The sequence below is a fragment of the Musca vetustissima genome, unplaced genomic scaffold (assembly GCF_032173495.1).
Source record: "Musca vetustissima isolate MV318-11 ecotype Yass unplaced genomic scaffold, APGP_CSIRO_Mvet_v1 utg34232, whole genome shotgun sequence".
Lineage (NCBI taxonomy): Eukaryota > Metazoa > Arthropoda > Insecta > Diptera > Muscidae > Musca > Musca vetustissima.
In genome coordinates this window covers 1-21292 of record NW_026877294.1, presented here as the reverse complement: position 1 = coordinate 21292, position 21292 = coordinate 1, and the positions used below count along the sequence as shown (strand labels likewise).

At 36.3% G+C, this 21292-nt stretch overlaps 1 protein-coding gene across 1 annotated transcript; it reads right to left on the bottom strand.

Annotated features, from left to right (window-relative positions):
* Positions 1-19503: 19503 nt before the first annotated feature.
* LOC133321874 (uncharacterized) lies at positions 19504-21126 on the bottom strand. The gene is made up of 2 exons (XM_061530948.1): positions 21021-21126; positions 19504-20951 (listed from the first exon to the last, which is right to left on the bottom strand). Exons 1-2 carry the CDS (start codon positions 21124-21126, stop codon positions 19504-19506), a joined length of 1554 nt encoding a protein of 517 aa, XP_061386932.1.
* Positions 21127-21292: the final 166 nt, after the last annotated feature.

The following is a 21292-nucleotide window of genomic DNA, read 5'->3' as shown; positions in this document are numbered from 1 at the left end:
TATCAATAGAGGAGCTGACACTCTTTAAATGATGTATCAGATACAAGGGGATTTGATAGTCTGTCGTTTTCGACAAGATGACGACCATGGAGTCTCTATAGACGACTGGATGATCAAGAAGTCTCCACGGATGAGCTGGAGATCAACTAGAAGCCATGGACGAATTAAAAGACCTATGAAGCTCTATACACCAGCTGAAGACTACCGGGCGAGCTTATGCCCAAAAAGCTAAATGTGCAGGAAGGTTCTTTATACGAGGTAGCAACTACAGGTTCAGAAGGTATTTATAGACAAGTCGAAGTACAAACTAGTCGATATAAACAAGAAAAAAATTACCATGTAATCTGTATATCATGGAGTCCTCAGAAATAAACTGGCGGACCAAGTAGTGTCCATAGATACGTTGTAGGGAAGCTTTATACACGAACTGCAGAGCCAATGGGATCCCCAAGCGAGGTAAATGTTCAGGTAGTCTCTAGAGACGAAGTACCTACTACAGGATCAGAATGTATTTATAGACAAGTCGAAGAACATACTAGTCCCTACTGATGAAATGATGACCAGGTGATCTCTTTAGGCAACTTGGTGGTCAGGAAATCTTCACAGATAAGCTGAAGGGCCAAGTAGTGTACATAGATGAGTCGTAGAGCCTGAGAAGCTCTATATACGAACTGCCAAGCCCAAGAGACTACAAGAGTCGAGCTGAAGCACAAAGAGCTCAATGTTGAGCGAGTCTCTCTACACGATGTAGCAGTTGAAGGGCCAGAAGGATTCTATAGACAACCTGAAAGAGAAATTAGTCGCCATATATGTGATTATGACCAGGAAGTCTCTATAGACGAATTGGAAACTAAATAATCTTCATAGATAAACTTAAAATCCTATACACAAGTTGGAGACTCACAGACGAGCTAAAACCCATGGAATCGAATTGTATGGGACTATCTGTGGAGGAGGTAGCAGTTACAGCATCAGAAGGCCTGGGTAGATAAACCGGAGAGTCAACTAGTCGCAATTGACGAGATGATGACCATGTGCACTGTACGGATGACTTGATGATCAGGGAGTCTTCATAGATCAACTAGAGGGCCATGGGCCTGGGAAGCTCTATACACGAACTACAGGACCAATAAAAGCTGAAGCCCAAGCAGTTGAATATTCAAATAGTCTCCCTTTGACGAGATAGCAGTTGTAGAAGACGAAGGATAAACTAGTCGCTATGGACAAGATAATGCCCATGTGAGCATCTTCACAGATAAGATGAAGGGCCTACCGGTCTTTCTAGATGAACAAAATCGTCGGGGTGGCTTTGTGGAAAAGCTAAAGAGCCCTACAAGAAACCTGAAAGTTCAGGTAAACTCTTTAGACTAGGTATCAGCTTTAGGGCTTTTGGCCTATAGATAAGATAGATGACAAACTATGAGACGAGCGGAAGTCGTTGAAGTTCGCGCAGATGAACTGGAGGACCGAGAATTCTAACTAGTTGAGCTGAAGGGTCAGATAGTGTAAAAATATGAGCAGAAAATCAGCAAGTCTTTAATAGAAGAGCTTAATTTCCAGAGGTTCATAAAACACTTGTGAAAACAGTAGATGGATCTGTCGAAAATATTTCAATTATTTTATCGGTTCCATTTAATCTCCCTAAAAAAAAAACACATTTTCCGTTGGGCGCCATTTTAATTGCTACTCTATTTTGAATGATAGTGTATGTTCCGTTGGGTACAGATCTGTTCACCCATCAATATTTCAAAAATATATTCGGAGGCCCTGAAGCAGCTGATTCTTTAAAAAAAAATATATTTTTTTTCGTTGGGCGCCATTGAACAATTCTTATGGTTTGAAGTACGTTTCTTAACAAAATTGGCTAAAAGTTTATATTTTGGGTTCCTATTGGGTAGCAAATCTTCCTACCAAAAATTATCAACGTCAGCCGTTCTTTGGGTTTAGCCCCCATATAAAGGATCCGGTCCGTTTTCTGTATTTTTAGGGTTTTGGGCACGTTTCTTAACCGAATTAGCTGTACTTTGGTATTTTGAGTACTCATTAGCTAGCAAATCTTCAGACCAAAAATCATTCATAATGGTTCACTTCTTATGGGTACCCAATATAACGATACTTCCGGAATTTCGATATTTTGGAGATTTTGGCTACATTTCTCAACCGAATTGGCTGTAATTTGATATTCTGAGTTCTCATTGGCTAGCAAATCTTCCTACCAAAAATTATCAATATCGCTGCACTTTTAGATATAGTCCCCATATAACGATACCTTCCGCTCTTCGAACTATTAAGGTTTTTGGCACATTTTTCAACGAAATTGGTTATAATTTGGTATTTTGGGTTTTCATTGGGTAAGAAATCCCTACACGAAAAATTATTCATATCGTCCGACCTTTGGGTGTAGCCCCCAAATAAAGGTTCCGCTTCGTTATCGATATTTTGTGGATTTTTGAGCACATTTCTCAACCAAATTGGCTGAAATTCGGTATAATGGATTCTCATTGAATAGCCAACCGCCCTACCAAAAATGGTCATCATTGGTCCTATTTTAGATATAGTCCCTATATAACGATATCTTCCGATTTTCAATGTTTGTGGATTTTGACCACGTTTCTCAAACGAATTGGCTGCAATTTAGTAAATTGGATTCTGATTGGTTAGTAAATCTTCCTACCAGAAATGATCAATATCGGCCCATTTTTGGATATAGACCTCATATAACGATACCTTCCGATTTTCAATATATATTGAGGATTTTTGACACGTATCTCAACCGAATTGATTGCAATTTTGCAGTTTGGATTCTCAATGAGTAGTAAATATTCCTAGCAAAAATAACAAAAATCAGCCCACTTTTAGTTATGATTCCCATGTACCGATACCCGCCGATTTTCAATATTTTGAGGATTTTAGACACATTTTTCAACCAAATTGACTGTAATTTGATATTATGGGTTCTCATTCGATAGAAAATCCCTCTACCTAAAATTATAAAATTTTTTCCACTTTTTAAGGTAGTCTTCATATAACGATACCTTCCGATTTTCGATATGTTGAAGATTTTGGACATGTTTCTCAACCGAATTGGCCATAATTTGGTATATTGGGCTTTCATTGGGCAGTAAATCTTCCTACCAAAAATTATCAAAATCGTTGCACTTTTAGATATAGTCCCCATATGACGATACCTTCCGGTTTTCGATATATTGAGGATTTTGGGGACATTTATCAACCGAATTGGCTGTGATTTGGTATTTTGGGTTCTCATTGGGTAACAAATCTACCAACCAAAAATTATCAATATCCATGCACTTTTAGGTATAGACCCTATATAACGATACCTTCCGATTTTCGATATATTGAGGATTTTGGGGACATTTATCAACCTAATTGGTTGTTATTTAGGATTTTGGATTTCCATTGTGTAGGAAATCCCACTACCAAAAATTGTCTGTATTGGTCGAATGATTTGGGGAAAACCCCATAAAAGGGTACCTTCGGAATTTCGATATTTTTGGGATTTTTTGGATGTTTTCCAACCGATTTGTTTGTAATTTGTTATATTGGGTTCTCATTAGAATGAAAATATTCCTACCAAAAATTGTCAATATTGGACTACTTTTTAGGGTAGTCCCCATATAACCATACCCTCCAATTTCGATATTTTGAAGATTTTAGACACGTTTTTCAAACGATTTGGCTGTAATTTAATATTGTGGGTTCTAATTGGATAGAAAATCCATCTACCAAAAATGATAAAAATTAGTCCATTTTTTAAGGTAGTCTTCATATAACGATACCTTCCGATTTTCTATATTTTAAAGATTTTGGACACGTTTCTTAACCGAATTGACGGTAATTTGGTATTTTGGGTTCTCATTGAGTAGTAAATCTTTCTTCCAAAAATTATCAATATCGGTGCCTTTTCAAATATAGTCGATACCTTCCGATTTTCAATATATTGAGGATTTTTGGGACATTTATCAACCGAATTGGCTGTGATTTGGTATTTTGGGTTTTTATTGGGTAATAAATCTTCCTAGCAAAAATCCACGGTCCACTTTTAGATATAGTCCCCATATAACGATATTCTCCGATTTTCGATATATTGAGGATTGTGGAGACATTTTTAAACCGAACTGACTGTAATTTAGAATTTTGGGTTCTCATTGGGTAACAAATCTACCAACCAAAAATTATAAATATCGATGCACTTTTAGGTACAGTCCCCATATAACGATACCTTCCGATTTTCGATATGTTGAGGGTTTTGGAGACATTTCTCAGCCGAATTGGCTGTAATTTAGTATATTGGGTTCTCATTAGGTTGCAAATTGTCCTACAAAATTTTTTCAATATTGGACTACTATTTAGGGAAGACCCCATATAACGATACTTGCGGAATTTCGATATTTTTGGAAATTTGGGAATGTTTTCCAACCGATTTACTTGTAATTTGCTATATTGGGTTCCCATTAGGTGACAAACCTTCCTACCAAAAATTGTCAATATTGGACTACATTTAAGGGAAGACCTCATATAACGATACTTGCGGAATTTTGGCATTTTGGAGATTTGTAGCACGTTTTTCAACCAAAATGGTTGTAATTTGGTATTTTAGGTTATCTTTGGTTAGTAAATCCCCATACCAAAAATTATCAAAATTGACTTAGGTTTCGGGGTAGACCCCATATAACCATACCTCCCAATTTTCGATATTTTGAGGATTTTGGGTACATTTTTCAAAAGGAATTGACTCAAATTTTATATTTTAGGTTCTAATTGGGCGCCAAATCTTCCTACAAGCATGTTTATCATATTATAATCCCCATTTAAAATTCCCAATCGATTTTTTTTGTATTTTGAGTGTCCTCCACCTCATGCTGAAGGTGTTAAAAAATGTTAGGCCCATGCCGAACTAATTGAGACATTTAATGAAAGTAAGTAAACATCACATAGAACATCTAATTATTATTTTTTGTTCTCTTTATTTTTGTTTAACATCAAAAAGTTCTAAAACCAAATAAAAGATCGGAAATAGGTTAAGGTCTTAACACTGAAAAAAACATTTTCAAATTAACACATGTCTTCAACATAGAGACGTTAAGGTCAAATGGAATCATTGAAGCTGAAAGAAATCCCAACAACAAAAACACCTAGCCGAACCACAAATAAACAAAAAATATCACACGTTGATCTTGCAGATCAACGATTTGCTGCCACTTCCTGGCCTAGGATCATGGCGTTGGAGACTAGAAGTTAATGAAAACGAGTTTCTGGTTTCGAAGCCTCCAGCATGTTCTCCCAAAAAAGGTATCCCGATATTTATTTGTATTGCCATAAAAGTCGTTCGCTCCGTCGTATGTTTGTGGCTTGATCTTGAGGTTATTTTTAGACCGGGCTAAGAACAATTTTCAATAATGTTTTTTTCGTTTCATTTTCGATTTTTTTATTTCTTATTTTTTCGGTTTAAATCACCTTTTTCAGTTACAACGAAACTGTACCCCGGTCTTTTTTTTCGTTGTCGAGGTTTTTGAGGAGAAGCGAATGGGTGTGTGTGTGAGTGTTTGTGTGTATGTGTTTCTGGCCATTTACGCAAAAGAGATGCTGGGCCAAGAAACGAAGCTACAGCGACATCAGCATTCAGCAACGTCATCATCCTCAATTTCAGCACCATCATGGTGATGGTGTTGGTGGTGTTCATACAAACATACATCCACATACGTACATATTTAAGCCAAGCTATCACCAAGAACCAAACCAACCAAGCACCGAACCAGAACATGGCCACATAAAATACTTGGCTCAAAACAAATGTATATATATACATATGTAGGTATATATATACGTGTGTGTACATATATCCCGAAAGAAATTCAAAAAAACGAACGAACTCACAAATTAAAGCTTCGTTTTCTTTGGGTTTGGTTCTGTGTTTTTTCGTCTTCTTCTTAATGGACCGCTTGTGCTGCGGAGCCATGCTTTAAGGCCAAAAGGAATTCACTCGAAGAAAAATGAAGAAGAGATTCCTTATAGGCCCTTAAAGGAAGTAGAAAATTACCCTTAAGGTCTTCAATCCTTCTCCTAAAATTGGTGATACGGCGAGGCCCGATTTGTTCAAAGAATTTTTTTTCCGAGGCTCAATAGGGCACTTTTTGAATGAATTAAATTTTCGATAAATCCCTAAATTATTTCAGAGGATACCAGGAATACATTGGCACTCAAATGGCGCCCAACGGGAAACCATAGCCTATAATTTACATACAGATCTATAGATCTCTTCCTATAAAGCAAGAAAATATGACTAAATATTCCGACATTGTAATGGCGCCCAACGAAATGTTTTTCTCGCAAATATCCCACAAATGTTGTTTAAAGGCCCCCCATTTCTGTAATAGTAGACCAGAACAAAATGGCGCCCAACATTTTTTATAGTCTTAAAAATAATGGCGCCCAACGGAAAACAATGTTTTTAAAGTGAAATTGTCAATAGGACCCAAATGGTGAAAGATAACCGTTTCTGTAGCCGTAGGTCAAAAGAAAATGGCGCCCAACAATTTTAATGCTGGTCATAGCAGAGCGTAAATATTTCAAAGATCACCTAAATGTGGCGCCCAACGTAAAAATTATTTCTAATTTTAATAGTTAGGTCAACATATGAATGAAATACTTCCAATAGATCCATAGATGTTTTCAGAGGATGTTCCAAATAGCTTTTAGAATATCAATATCGATATTGTCCCCATAAAACGATATCTTCCGATTTTCAATATATTGCGGGTTTTGGGGATATTTCTCAAGCGAATTGGTTGTAATTTAGGATTTTGGATTCTCATTGAGTAGGAAATACCCCTACCACAAAATAGTCAACATTAGACTACTTTCGATGAGCAATTGAGGCATACAAAATTGTGGCGCCCAACGTAAAATTTTATTTTTATTTTCAATACTTAGGTCAAAATATGAATAAAATATTTCCAATAAATCCATACATGTGTTGAGAGGATGCGCCAAATAGTTTTGCATTCAAATGGCGCCCAACGGCAGTTTTTTATAGATTGCATGTTGGCACCCATAACCTATATTATATAAATATTTTTAAAGGTGAACCATAGACACTTTGCTACGAAGCAAGGAATGAAGATTATCAATATTGCTGCACTTTAAGGTATTGTCCCCATATAACGATACCTTCCGATTTTCTATATATTGAGCATTTTGGGAACATTTCTCAACCGAATTGGTTGTAATTTAGGATTTTGGATTCTCATTGAGTAGGAAATCCCCCTATCAAAAATTCTCAATATTGGACTACTACAATTGTGGCGCCCAACGCAAAACTATTTTTATTTTCAATACTTAGCTCAAAATATGATTGACGTAGATTCGGATTCGGAGGATACGCCAAATAGATTTGCATTCAAATGGCGCCCAACGTCATTTTTATAGATTTCATGTTTCGACCCATAACCTATATAATACAAATATTTTTGAAGGCGAACCATAGACTCTTTGCTACGAAGCAGGAAAATGAGATTATCAATATTTCTGCACTTTTAGATATAGTCCCCATAAAACGATATCTTCCGATTTTCTATGTATTGAGGGTTTTGGGGACATTTCTCAGCGGAAATGATTGTAATTTACAATTTTGGATTCTCATCACGTAGAAAATCCACCTATCAAAAAAATGTTCAATATTGGACTACTTTTTAGCGAAGACAACATATAACGGTGAGAAGATCGTCATACATAATTTTGGCGCCCAACGTAAATTTTTATTATTATTTTTTTTTTTTTTGTTCAATACTTAGGTCAAAATATGTCCTAAATATGCCATTCAAATGTCACCCAAAGATTTTTTATAGAATCATTGTTGAGACCGGATTCGGAGGATGCGCCAAATTGATTTGCTTTAAAATGGCACCCAACGGGTTTTTTATAGGTTGCATGTTGGAACTCATAACCTATATATTATAAATATTTAAACCGAACCATACACACTTTCATACGAAGCAGGAAACGGAGGCAGAATATTCAAATGGCGACCAAGGGAAAAACAATTTTTATATTTTTTTTTGGCTCAAAGGAGTCAGAATGAAGTCCTGAAATTTTACCAACGATTAAAACACCAAACCGAAGGCTTTGGTGTCCTGTTGTAGAGATGAAGATGGAAACCTGGTGACAGATAAAGATAGCGTATTGAGGATCTGGAGGAGCAAATTGGAAAGTTTCTGGCCCAGAACCAATAAGAGATGAGGGTATAGATTTTATACCACCTAGCCAAGATGAGGTCAGAGTAGCAATTAATCGGCCGAAGAACAATAAAGCAGCAGGTGCTGATGTATTACCAGCCGAACTATTCAAAACCGATGGTAAGATGCTGATGCCAATGATTGGAACCTCAGCATCCTGTTTCCCGTGCATAAAAATTGAGAAAAGACAATATGTGCCAACTATAGAGGAATAAGTCTCCTTCCCATCGCATGTAAAGTGGTATCCAGCGTGCTGTATGAACGACTGAAGCCAATGGTCATTGACATTATTGAACAATACCAATGCAGCTTTAGGCCTGGCAAACCCACCATTGACCAGATTTTCGCTCTGCGCCAATTCCTGGAAAAGACCCACGAAAAAAACATCGACACAATCCACCTATTCGTCGAATATAAAGCCGCATTCGACAGTCCTATCCGTTCAGAGGTGTTTAAAGTCATGTCTGCGTTCGGCATTCCTGCAAAATTAATACGGCTATACAGGATAACTTTTGGTGGCACAAGGTCAGCAGTTAAAGTAGGAAAGGACCTCTCGGAGTCCCTTAATGCCGAAAGAGGATTCAGACAAGGTGACAGTTTGTTTTTAACATCCTGCTGTGAAATGTCATACGAGAGGCAAATGGGGAACAGAAATTGCACTCTGTACACCAAACAGCATATGTTACTCTCCCACGCCGACGACATCGATATAATGGGTGGAACACTGCGAGCGGTAAAAGCCACCGATCCGATGGAAAGATCAAGTAGAAGACAATATCTCGAAACATGGTTTTTCAAATTAGATGTGATGTGCACAAGACCGACGCGCCTGGAAATCTTATTTAAGCTCGGTTTATGTAACAATCGTTCTGTAACAAGCCAGTTACGTAAGATAGACCCTGGAAGAGACATAAAAAAGTCCAAGATGAAATTGGCGCCAAACGAAAAAAAATTAATTTAATGTGACATTTTTTATCCAAGAAGAAGTTGGTCTTTGGAAAATCTATTTCGAGTGTAATTAAATTTGAAAACATTCGCTGAAATCGTTTATATTCTTGATTCCCGGTTGGCTAAATGAGGATGTATATGTAGATCTTATTTAAAAAAATCTTCCATGAAAAAAAAATTTTAAATAATCCGCTCTTAGGCTTACCATAGGGTAGACATTTCCGGGGTCTTAGGAAGCATATCGTATATTTACTCTGAAAAGGGAGAGACATCATTCTAATGGCGCCCAACGGAAATATACATTTTAATGCAACATATGTTGTGGACATTTTCAAAGAGATCCCTAGAGCAAAGTGTAAATGGCGCCCAACGAAAAAAGTTTTTTTTTTAAATATGAAATAGCATCAAATTAAAAATGGCGCCCAACATATTTTTTTTTCAAGAAGAAATTTGTTTTTGTAAAATCCATTTTTAAGATTAAAAAAATTAAAAAAAAATCACCCACAAAAGTTAATATTAAAAAAATCCTCCCTAAAAATCCGCACTTACACTTACCGGAGGAGGAGGCGTTTCCGAGGTGTAAGAAAGCTCCTCATATATTTACTTTGAGAAAGAAAAGGGAGAAATTTCATTCAAATGGCGCCCAACGGAAATATATTTTTAATGCAATGTCAGTAGAACTAGGCCAAGATGTAAGTGGCGCCCAACAGAAAAAATGTGTGTTTTAAGTAAAATGGATCCCAACATATTTTTTCCAAAAAATTGTCTTTGGTAAAACTATTTTTTAAATAATGTTTTCTCGAGGGTAATTAAAATTAAAAAAAAAAAGTTTGAAAAAGTTTACTTTTTAATGAAAATGGCGTCCAAGGGAAAAATTACTTTTTAATGAAAATGACGCCCAACATATTTTTTTTTTTAATCCAAAAAAAGTTTGTCAGGCCAAGATGTAAATGGCGGCCAACGGAAAAATTGACATTTTAATGAAAATGACGTCCAATGGAAAAATGTTATTTTAATGAAAATGGCGCCCAACATAATTTTTTTTTTAATTAAAAAAAGTTTGTCTTTGGGAAAAAAACTACTTTTTAAATAATTTTTTCTCGAGTGCAGTTGAGATTCAAAAAAAAAAAAAACATTTCAAAAAATTCTGGCTGAATGAGGATGCTGGATGGATGGCTGGTTGCCTGGATGCTTGACTTTCTGAAATATCTAGATGGTTGACTTTTTAATGCAATATATGTAGAAGCAGGCAGCGATGTAAGTGGCGCCCAACAGAAAAAAAATAATCTTTAATGAAAATGGCGCCCAAGGGAAAATGACTTTTTAATGATAATGGCGCCCAACATTTTTTTATTTTAATCCAAAAAAGTTTGTCTTTGAAAAAACTATTTTTTCATTAAATTTTTCTCGAGTGTAGTTAAGAATCAAATTTTTTTTTTAATTCTGGTTGTATGAGGATGCTGGATGGCTGCCTGGCAATCTGGATGCTTGACTTTCTGATTTGTCTCGATGCTTGACTTTTTAATGCAATATATGTAGAACCAGGCCAAGATGTAAGTGTGGCGCCCAAGGGAAAAAATACTTTTTAATGAAAATGGCGCCCAATGGAAAAATGACTTTTAATGAAAATGGCGCCCAACGGAAAAAATTAATTTTTTATGAAAATGACGCCCAACATATTTATGCTGGATGGCTGGCTTGTCTGGATGCTTGACTTTTTAATGCAATATATGTAGAACCAGGCCAAGATGTAAGTGTGGCGCCCAAGGGAAAAAAAATACTTTTTAATGAAAATGGCGTCCAATGGAAAAATGATGTTTTAATAAAAATGGCGCCCAACGGAAAAAAATTAATTTTTTATGAAAAATACGGCCAACGGAAAAATGACTTTTTAATGAAAATGGCGCCCAACATATGTATGCTGGATGTCTGGCTGGTTGCCTAGATGCTTGACTTTCTGACTTGTCTGTATGCTTGACTTTTTAATGCAATATATGTAGAACCAGGCCAATATGTAAGTGGCGCTCAACAGAAAAAAATTAATTCTTAATGAAAATGGCGCCCAACGGAAAAATGTTCTTTTAATGGAAATGACGCCCAACGGAAAAAATACTTTTTAATGCAAATCGCGACCATCGGAAAAATGGATTTTTAATGGAAATGGCGCCCAACATTTTTTATTTTAATCAAAAAAATTCTCTTTGAAAAAAAACTATTTTTTTCATGAATTTTTTTCTCGAGTGTAGTTAAGATTCAAAAATATCGTTTCAAAAAATTCTGGCTATATGGGGATGCTGGATGGCTGGCTAGTTGCCTGATGCTTGACTTTCTGCCTTGTTGGCTGCCTTACTGACTGGCTTTACTTGCCGGTTGCCTTGTTTTTGGTGGTGTCTTGTCTTGAGATTGCCAGTTTTGTTGTTGTTATTTTGGTGTAGAATTATTTTCGATGGCTTTAAGCCATGTTGGTGGGAATGAACCACAAAAAAACACACACACAGAATAACCAGAATTCATAGCAGGGGCAGAAGACAACACGTTAAGAATAACAACAACAGCAGCAGTAACAACAAGAACTACAACAACAACAACAACAAAAACAGTCAAAAGACAAACAGCCTCACCTTTTGACAGTAAAGCAATATCTCTGTAAAATGAACGAATTCACGTGGAATATAAAACAACAAAAGCAATAACAACAACAACAGGAATGACTACAGAAAAAAAATCAAAAGAAATTATTGCATTCAATTCAAGTCACAAACACAGAGGCATAGGCAGACAGACATACAGCCATCTAGCCAAAAGGCCAATATCGATTTGGAGAAGAACGAAAAAAAATGAAATGAAACGAAACAAGAACGACTCTAAAAGCCGGTCGTTGTTATTTCAGGCTGCCGGTAGGCAAACGGACAGACAGACAGCCTTTCAGCCACTCAGCCAGCCAGCATAGCAACATAGTTTTCAACGTTTCCAAAGAGGTTTGAATTTTTATTTCAATTTTTTTTTGTTCGTTGGTTGGTTTGATTTCTTCAAGAGTTATTCATTCTAAAAATAATACCGGCCGGCCGGCTTTTTTTCAGATTTTTTGGTTGTCCACAGATACACGCACACATACACCCTTCTACATGTATACGTAAATACCAATACCAATGGGTTACCTGTACAATCATGTTTAAAATATCAAAAATGAAAAAAAAAACAAAAAAACTAAATTTAAAATAAATTGAAACAATTTCAATGGGTCTTTATGTGCATGTCTATCCATGGGTGTGTGTGTCTGTGTGCGTGCGTTCTGTACGCGCCCTGATATTCTAACTCTTTCGTTTAGTACCACCACCAATCTCTCTTTCGAGAAATGGAGATGAGAGATGCTGTACACCTAAAACTGAAAATTGTAGTTTTGAAAAAAAAAACTGAAATACCTGTTTTATAAAAAAAAAACAACAACAAAAATAAGAAAAAGTCAGCAGGAGGTGGAGGAGATTGCATGACAGGGACCTGACATGCGTTTCTTGGCCCTTAGTAGCAACAATGATGATGACGATGCTGCAGCAGCAGCAGAAGATGAAGAACAGCAGGGGAATGATAAGCAACAACAAAAACAACAGGATGTAATAAAGGCAGGGAGTCAGTCAGTATCTGAACGCATTTTCGATGTTTTTGAATTTTTAAATTTTAACGGTCATTTGGAGGGCTAGGGGATTTTTGTTAATGCATTTATGAGGATGAGCCCAAGACTCACGACTCAGGCAACCCCCACAAATATTTTTTCCAAAAAATCCAAACCTAAAGGGTTTTCTACAAGGCAAAACAGAAATGGCGCCCAACAGAAAAATTTGTAAATGCAACATTTTTATAAAAAAAAAACCTAGCCTATAATATTTGCGGGGAAGCAAAAACAGAAATGGCGCCCAACGGAAATGTTTTTTACAACATCATCAACAAAGTATTGTAAAATATTTGAAAAAATTTCGAATTTTAACGGTTATTGGAGGGCTGTAGGATTTTTGTTTTATGATGATAGGTCTCAAATTCACGACCAAGGCAGTCCCACAAATATTTGTCTAAGAAATCCAAGCCTAAAGTATTTGCTACGAAGCAAAACAGAAATGGCGCCCAACAGAAAATTTGTTACTGCAACATTTTTATAAAAAAAATCCAAGCCTCGAATATTTGCTAGGAGGCAAAATAGAAATGGCGCCCAACATAAAAAAATTTCAATGCAACATTATTAACAAAATTTTGTAAAAAGGTAGAGAGTCAGTGTCCGAATGCATCATCGAAGTTTTCAATTTTAAATTTAAAGGTCATTTCGAGGACAATGGGAATGTTTTTTTGTTTTTAGATTTTTTTACACATTCACGGCTTCGACAGTAAAAAAAATTATAAATAAAATCCAAGCCTACACTATTTGCTGGGAGGCAAAACAGAAATGGCGCCCAACGGAAATTTTTTTAATGCAACATCATCAACAATAAGTAGAAATATTTTTATAAAAAAATCCAAGCCTAGACTATGTCCTGGGAGACAAAATAGAAATGGCGCCCAACGGAATTTTTTTTAGGATGTAATATGCAGGGATTTAGTGTCCGAATGCATCTTCGAAGTTTTCAATTTTTTTATTGCATTTATACGAATAGGTACTAGATTTTCTTTACAAATTCACGACCAAGGCAATACCGACAAATATTTTTCAAATTCCATGCCTGGACTATTTTCTGGGAGGCAAACTAGAAATGGCGCCCAACGGAAAATGTTTAATGCAACCTCATCAATAAATTAAAAAAAAAAATGGAAAAGATGCATCAAAAAAATCTTTTTTTACAAATTCACGGCTTCGACCGTCCCAACAAATATTTTTCTTACAAAAAATCCATGTCTAGAATATTTGCTACGAGCTAAAATATAAATGGCGCCCAACGGAAAAATTTTGTTAATGCAACATCACCAACAAAATATTGTATAAAAACTCGAAAAAATAAAAAAACAACAACTGAATGTAATAGGCAGGGAGTCAGTGTCCGAATGCATCATCGAAATGTTCAATTTTAAATTTAAAGGTCATTTCGAGGACAATGGGATATTTATTCTTCGATTAGGTAAATATATTCTTCGATTTCCACAAAATTTGGCATAGCATACTGAGTTGAGCCTAGAATGATGTGTGCTGAGTTTAGTTAAAATCGGTTGAGATCTAGATATAGCTCCCATACATATTTTCGTCCGATTTTATGTAAATGGTGCACCAAAGTCCCTATATATTCTTCGATTTGCACGAAATTTGGCACAGAGTAATGAATTAGGTCTAGAATGATGTGTGTTAAGTTTCATGAAAATCGGTACAGATTTAGATATAGCTCCCATATATAGTTTCGCCCGATTTAATGTAAATGGTGCACCAAAGTCCCTATATATCTTCGATTTGCACGAAATTTGGCATATCGTACTGAATTAAGTCTACAAAGATGTGTGTTAAATTTCGTGGAAATCGGTTGAGATTTAGATATAGCTCACTCATATATTTTCGTCCGATTTAATGTAAATGGTGCACCAATGTCCGAATATATTTTTCGATTTACACGAAATTTGGCACAGCGTACTGAATTGAGCCTAGAATGATGAGTAGTAAGTTTCCTGAAAATCGGTTCAGATTTAGATATAGCTCCTATATATAGTTTCGTCCGATTTAAGGTAAATGGCGCACCAAAGTACCTATATACCTTTCGATTTGCAGGAAATATGACATAGCGTACTGAATTGAGTCTAGAATGATGAGTGGTAAGTTTCCTGAAATTCGGTTCCTATTTAGATATAGCTCCCATATATATTTTCGTCCGATTTTATGGAAATGGTGCACAAAATTCCCTATATATCTTTTGATTAGCACGAAATTTCGCATAGCGTGCTGAATTAAGTCTACATAGATGTGTGTTAAATTTCGTGAAAATCGGTTCAAATTTAGATATAGCTCCCACATGTATTTTCGTCCGATTTTATGTAAATGGTGCACCAAAGTCCCTATATACCTTTCGATTTGCACGAAATTTGGCACAGCGTAATGAATTAGGTCTAGAATGATGTGTGTTAAGTTTCCTGAATATCGGTTCAGATTTAGATATAGCTCCCATATATATTTTCGTCCGATTTTATGTAAATGGTGCACCAAAGTACCTATAGATGTTGCGATTTGCGCGAAATTTGCCATAGCGTACTGAATTAGGCCTAGATTGAGGTACGTGAAGTTTCGTGAAAATCGGTTCAGATTTAAATATAGCTCCCATATATAGTTTCGTCCGATTTAAGGTAAATAGTGCACCAAAGTCCCTATATATTCTTCGATTTACACGAAATATGGCATAGCATACTGAATTAAGCCTAGAATAATGTGTGCTGAGTTTCGTTAAAATCGGTTGAGATCTAGATATAGCTCCCATACATATTTTCGTCCGATTTAATGTAAATGGTCCATCAAAGTCCCTATATATTCTTCGATTTGCACGAAATTGAGTCTGGAATGATGTGTGCAGAGTTTCGTGAAAATCGGTTGAGATGTAGATATATAGATCATATAGTCGGCCCCGTCCGACTTTAATACTTTCCTTAATGGTTTAAATCAATTTTTTTGGCAGATCCCGAAAAAAAATATTTTATTGAGAGACCACAGGCCTTTATAAAGAGACCATGGCTTCAACATGCCAACACACAGCCAGCCTTCCATCAATATTTTAGCTCTCATACTTAACCTCAAATTGTAACAATGTTTCAAAATTGTCCATAAGAAAAACCCCCCAAATTTTTATCTTGCATGAACAATCAACCAAGCTAAATCAAGATTTTTTTCTTGTTTTACCTTTTAAGTTTTGTGGAGAGCCCTTCGATTAATCAACAAAGGGAAGGGGGGGCCTTCTTATGCACCTAAGTGCTACATAGCCCCCTCCATAGCCACCTTTTCACCCCTCCCATTTTATTTATTGATTACCAATATGTGTGCAGCGTGAGTTCAAAACTAACTCACTTTGGGTCAAATAAATATAATTATTCGATGCGAGAACAACAAACAACAAAAAAACAACAACAACTGAAAACCACTTTTAAACCTTTTTTGTTAACAAAAATTAAAAGAAAGGCAGTCTGACTGGCGGGCAGCCAAAGAATGTTCAAAATCTTGAAATAATGTAATGGCTTCTTTTTGGGGATATGTAATGGCTATGAGTGTGTGTGTCTGTGTGCGTGCATATGTAATTTATTACAAACATCATTTGGTTAATCGATCCCCCCACCCCTCCCTCTTCTCTTTTACATGCCCAGTGTAGATGAGGGTTTTCGGGAGAAATCGTGTTTTCTTGTAGCCCACTAAATAAAAGGGCTATAATCAATGTTTTATTGTTTCGGTTTTGGGTTTTTCTGATTTTTAGTTTTCGGATTGACTAATTGACCATTTATTGTATACGAGTGGAAGGGGTGGGGGTATTGACTTACAAGAGTCAATTAAAACCAGTAAGGAAAGTAGTAAAGTCGGACTGGCCCGACCGATATGATACCCTTCACCACTTTGTGTGAAGGGTGGTATCATATTCAAGTCTCAATCGAAATCTGAATCGATTTTCCCGAAACGTACCACACAGCATTCTAGGCTTAATTCAGTACGTTGTGCCAAATTTCGTGCAAATCGAAAGATATATAGGGACTTTGGTGCCCCATTTTCATAAAATCGGATGAGAATATATATGGGAGCTATATCTAAATCTGAACCGATTTTCACCAAACTTAAAACACATCATTCAAGATTCAATTCAGTACGCGATGCCAAATTTCGTGCAAATCGAAAGATATATAGGGACTTTGGTGCACCATTTACCATAAATCGGATGAATATGTATATGGGAGCTATATCCAAATTTGAACCGATTTTCATGAAATTTAACACACATCTTTCTAGACTTAATTTTGTAGGCTATACCATATTTCATGCAAATCTATTTTATTTAGGGACATTGGTGCCCAATTTACCTTAAATCGGACGAAAATATATATGGGAGCTATATCTATATCTAAACCGATTTTCACGAAACTTAGCACACATCATAATAGACTTAATTAGTACCCTATGCCAAATTTCGTGGAAATCGAAGGACATATGGGGTCTTTAGTGCATCATTTACATAAAATCGGATGAAAATATATATGGGAGCTATATCTAAAGCTCACCCGATTTTCACGGAACTTAACACACAACATTCTAGACCCATTTCATTACGTTGTGCCAAATTTCATGCAAATCGAATGATATATAGGAACTTTGGTGCACCATTTTCACTAAATCGGACGAAAATATATATGGGAGCTATATCCAAATCTGAAGCAATTTTCACGAAACTTAACACACATCATTCTGGACCTAAATCTGTAACCTATGCCAACATTTCATACAAATCGAAAGATATTTAGGGACTTTGGTTCGCCATTTACATTAAATCGGACGAAAATATATATGGGAGCTATATATAAATCTAAACCGATTTTGACGAAACTTAACACACGTCATTCTGGACCTAATTTAGTACCCTATGCCAAATTTCGTGCCAATCGAAGGATATATAGGGACTTTAGTGCATTATTTACCTAAAATCGGAAGAAAATATATATGGGAGCTATATCTAAATCTGAACCGATGTTCACCAAACTTAACACACATCATTCTATACCTAATTCAATACGCTGTGCCAAATTTCGTGCAAATCGAAAGATATTTAGGGACTTTAGTGCACCATTTACCTTAAATCGGATGAAAATATATATGAGAGCTATACCTAAATCTAAACCGATTTCCACGAAACTTAACACACATCATTCTAGACTTAATTCAGTACGCTGCGCCAAATTTCGTGCAAATCGAAAGATATTTAGGGACTTTGGTGCACCATTAACCCTAAATCGGACGAAAATATATATGGGAGCTATATCTAAATATCATCCGATTTTCACGAAACTTAACACACATCATTCTACACCTATTTCAGTAGGCTATGCCAAATTTCGTGCAAATCGAATGATATATAGGGACTTTGGCACACCATTTACCTTAAATCGGACGAAATTGTATGTGGGAGCTATATCTAAATCTGAACCGATTTCCACAAAACTTAGCACACATCATTCTAGACCACATTCAGTACACTATGCTCAATTTCCTGCAAATCGAAAGTTATATAGGGACATTGGTACACCATTCGGACGAAAATATATATGGGAGCTATATCTAAATCTGAACCAATTTTCACGAAACTTGGCACACATTATTCTAGACTTAATTCAGTACGCTATGCCAAATTTCGTGCAAATCGAAGGGTATATAGTGACTTTGGTGCACCATTCGGACGAAAATATATATGGGAGCTATATGTAAATCTGATGCGATTTTCACGAAACTTAGCACACATCATTCTGGACCTAATTTAGTACCCTATGCCAAATTTTGTGCAAATCGAAATATAGATAGGGAATTTTGTGCACTATTTACATTAAATCGGACGATAATGTATATGGGAGCTATATCGAAATCTGAAGCGATTTCCACGAAATTTAACACACATCATTCTAGACCTAATTCAGTACCCTATGCCAAATTTCGTGCAAATCGAAAGATATTTAGGGCCTTTGATTCACCATTTACCTTAAATCGAACTAAAGTACATATGGGAGATATATTCAAATCTGAATCCAAATCGGATCATAAATGCAACCTTTAATAGGTTTACAATTTAACATGTACAGATGGACAGACGGACGGACATGCATAAATCGACTCAGAAAGTGTTGCTATGCATATTCTCAAAAGGACCCATGGGTCTATCTCGTTTGCCTGTTACGAACATATGCACAAAGACACAATACCCTGTACCACTGAGTTCTGAAGGTTATAATGAATGGCGGTTTTTAGAAACTGTTGCCTAGTTTTAGGTGTTTCCGTAAATTGACTAAATACTGGGAATATTATTGTAATTATCAGGTACAGAACAATGATACCTATATGGGAACAGTTGACTTCGAAACCACGGATAAATGGTTGAGATCCTCGATTAAAACTAGGAACACACAATGGGAATACCTTTTAAAAATTGTCAATTGAAAGAAAACGGCTTCAGATGTTGGCGATTTTTTCAGAATTTCGGTTGGTTTTATTCGACGATCTTGACACAGCCTTTTTCGGAAATTGGTTGATAACTCCTCCCCTTAAAGACAAATGAAAAGAAATTATTTTTTGTATTTAACAAATAAAAAAAATTTATTTTTCTAATTTTCAAAACAAATAAACCTCCTCTATGGAATACCATTTCGATGAACTCTTCTCCTTCAGATTTGTTTTACGTTCCACAATATTATATAGTAAGGCGGCAACATTTTGTAGCTCCACAATTTCTTGTTTATAACTATCGAATAGTTCATGCCATTTAAAAAGTAACTCAATGAGGGCCACTTCTTTGGATAGGGCCAATTTTTGAAAGTGGGAATTAAGGAATACACCAAACCATCGTAGCAATTGTAATTCATAATCAGTACTTGTCTCATAGAGAGTGGGACGATCTTCTAGATATTGTTGCTGCTCGGAGGTTAACATATCGTAAAGATGTTCCAAGAGTAGTACTACCTCTTTATATTCCATATCTTGACGTATGCATTTGGCAATTGTCTCCGGGTCAAAGGAACAGGCCAACAGGGTGTTGAGAATGTTTTCTAGATCTGAGGGATTGTGGGGGGTTGATTTGGTTTGTTTTTTGGCGAGGATGCCCAAATGGAATTCTTCTTCTTCAGCATTCTCCTCTTCTGTGGCATTTTCATTATCCTCCTCCATGGGTTCTTCTAGGGTGCCATTTGTTTTGCTGGACTTTTCCTTGGTGTATTTTTTTAAAATATAATTCAAAGTTTTGGATAAAATCTTCTCGGAAATGTTGGTATAACGCCGCAGGCACACTCCAATATCCTGCACCAAATTGGCTTTCATGAGGACGGTTAAAAGTTTCTCGGTGATTTCATGTTCACTGGCACCCACCCGCTCCAGCTGCTGGGCAATCAATTGCAATTCCTGGCATGAGAACCCCTCATCATTATGATTTGACATGAGATTTATGTGAGGCACATCCAAACGATTATCCGGAATAACATCAACATGTAAATGTAATTGTCGCAAGGCATTTAGTTCTTTATCGAATTCTTGGGGACCCATAAAGGGTACAGTCAGACCATCAGCTTCCACGATTTTTAAATCTTTCTCTTCCTTTTCCTTTTCATTGTGCGATTGGACATCTTTACTATATTGCAGACATTCTTCCATGACATCCTCCTCATTGATGTGATCAATTTCAATGGCCGTTTGATAATCATTAGAGACTTGGGTACCCAGTAATTCCGATAATACCTCTTTGAGTACTTGATATTTTACGACAGATAGATTTTGACCCATGGCCAAAATGATATGATCACTAACAGACCACAGTTGGGAATAATTGAAATAGACTTTGAAAAATTGTTTGGTTTTGATGACCTTAAATTGGGTATTGTAGAGGAGTAGGGAGCCGCCCTCTTGGCCATGATTGGCACCATAAATGGCCACAAAATGTTTGGATATGCCCATCACGGAGAGAGGGCAATCCACTTTTAGCTGAGTCAACAAAGAAACAAAACTGCCGGGGGAACGTTCAGGGCAGACCTCATCGCCGAGATTTAAAATAAACATGCGTTTATCGGACCCTGGAAAAGAACGAAAATAGATTCCAATGAAATTATTTCCATATTCGATATCTAATTTTAAATACTCACATATTGTCAATAGCATTGGCACTCCCTCACCCTCAATGACCGCCGCTCCAGCCACGGATACACTTAAATTTTCCCTCGTAAGTTTAAAACGTTTTGGTGGCTCCATAACTACACCCTCTGCCGACAAAGGCAGACGTATCAAATGATAATCCCCATTAATGGAATTCCGTTCAAAATAGGTTAAGATCCGACAACCATTAGCCGAATTATAAACACTGGCATTTGTAAAGGTTAACTTTTTCGATAATTCCAATTGTTGATTGGTCGAAATA

What these genes read in the sequence shown, in the direction of transcription:
- LOC133321874 (XM_061530948.1), bottom strand. Translation starts at nt 21,126, where the DNA reads ATGGAGCCACCAAAACGTTTTAAACTTACGAGGGAAAATTTAAGTGTA. An exon ending in GCCAATGCTATTGACAATAT is followed by an intron (nt 20,952 to 21,020) that starts GTGAGTATTTAA and finishes GTTCTTTTCCAG; the next exon opens with GGTCCGATAAACGCATGTTT.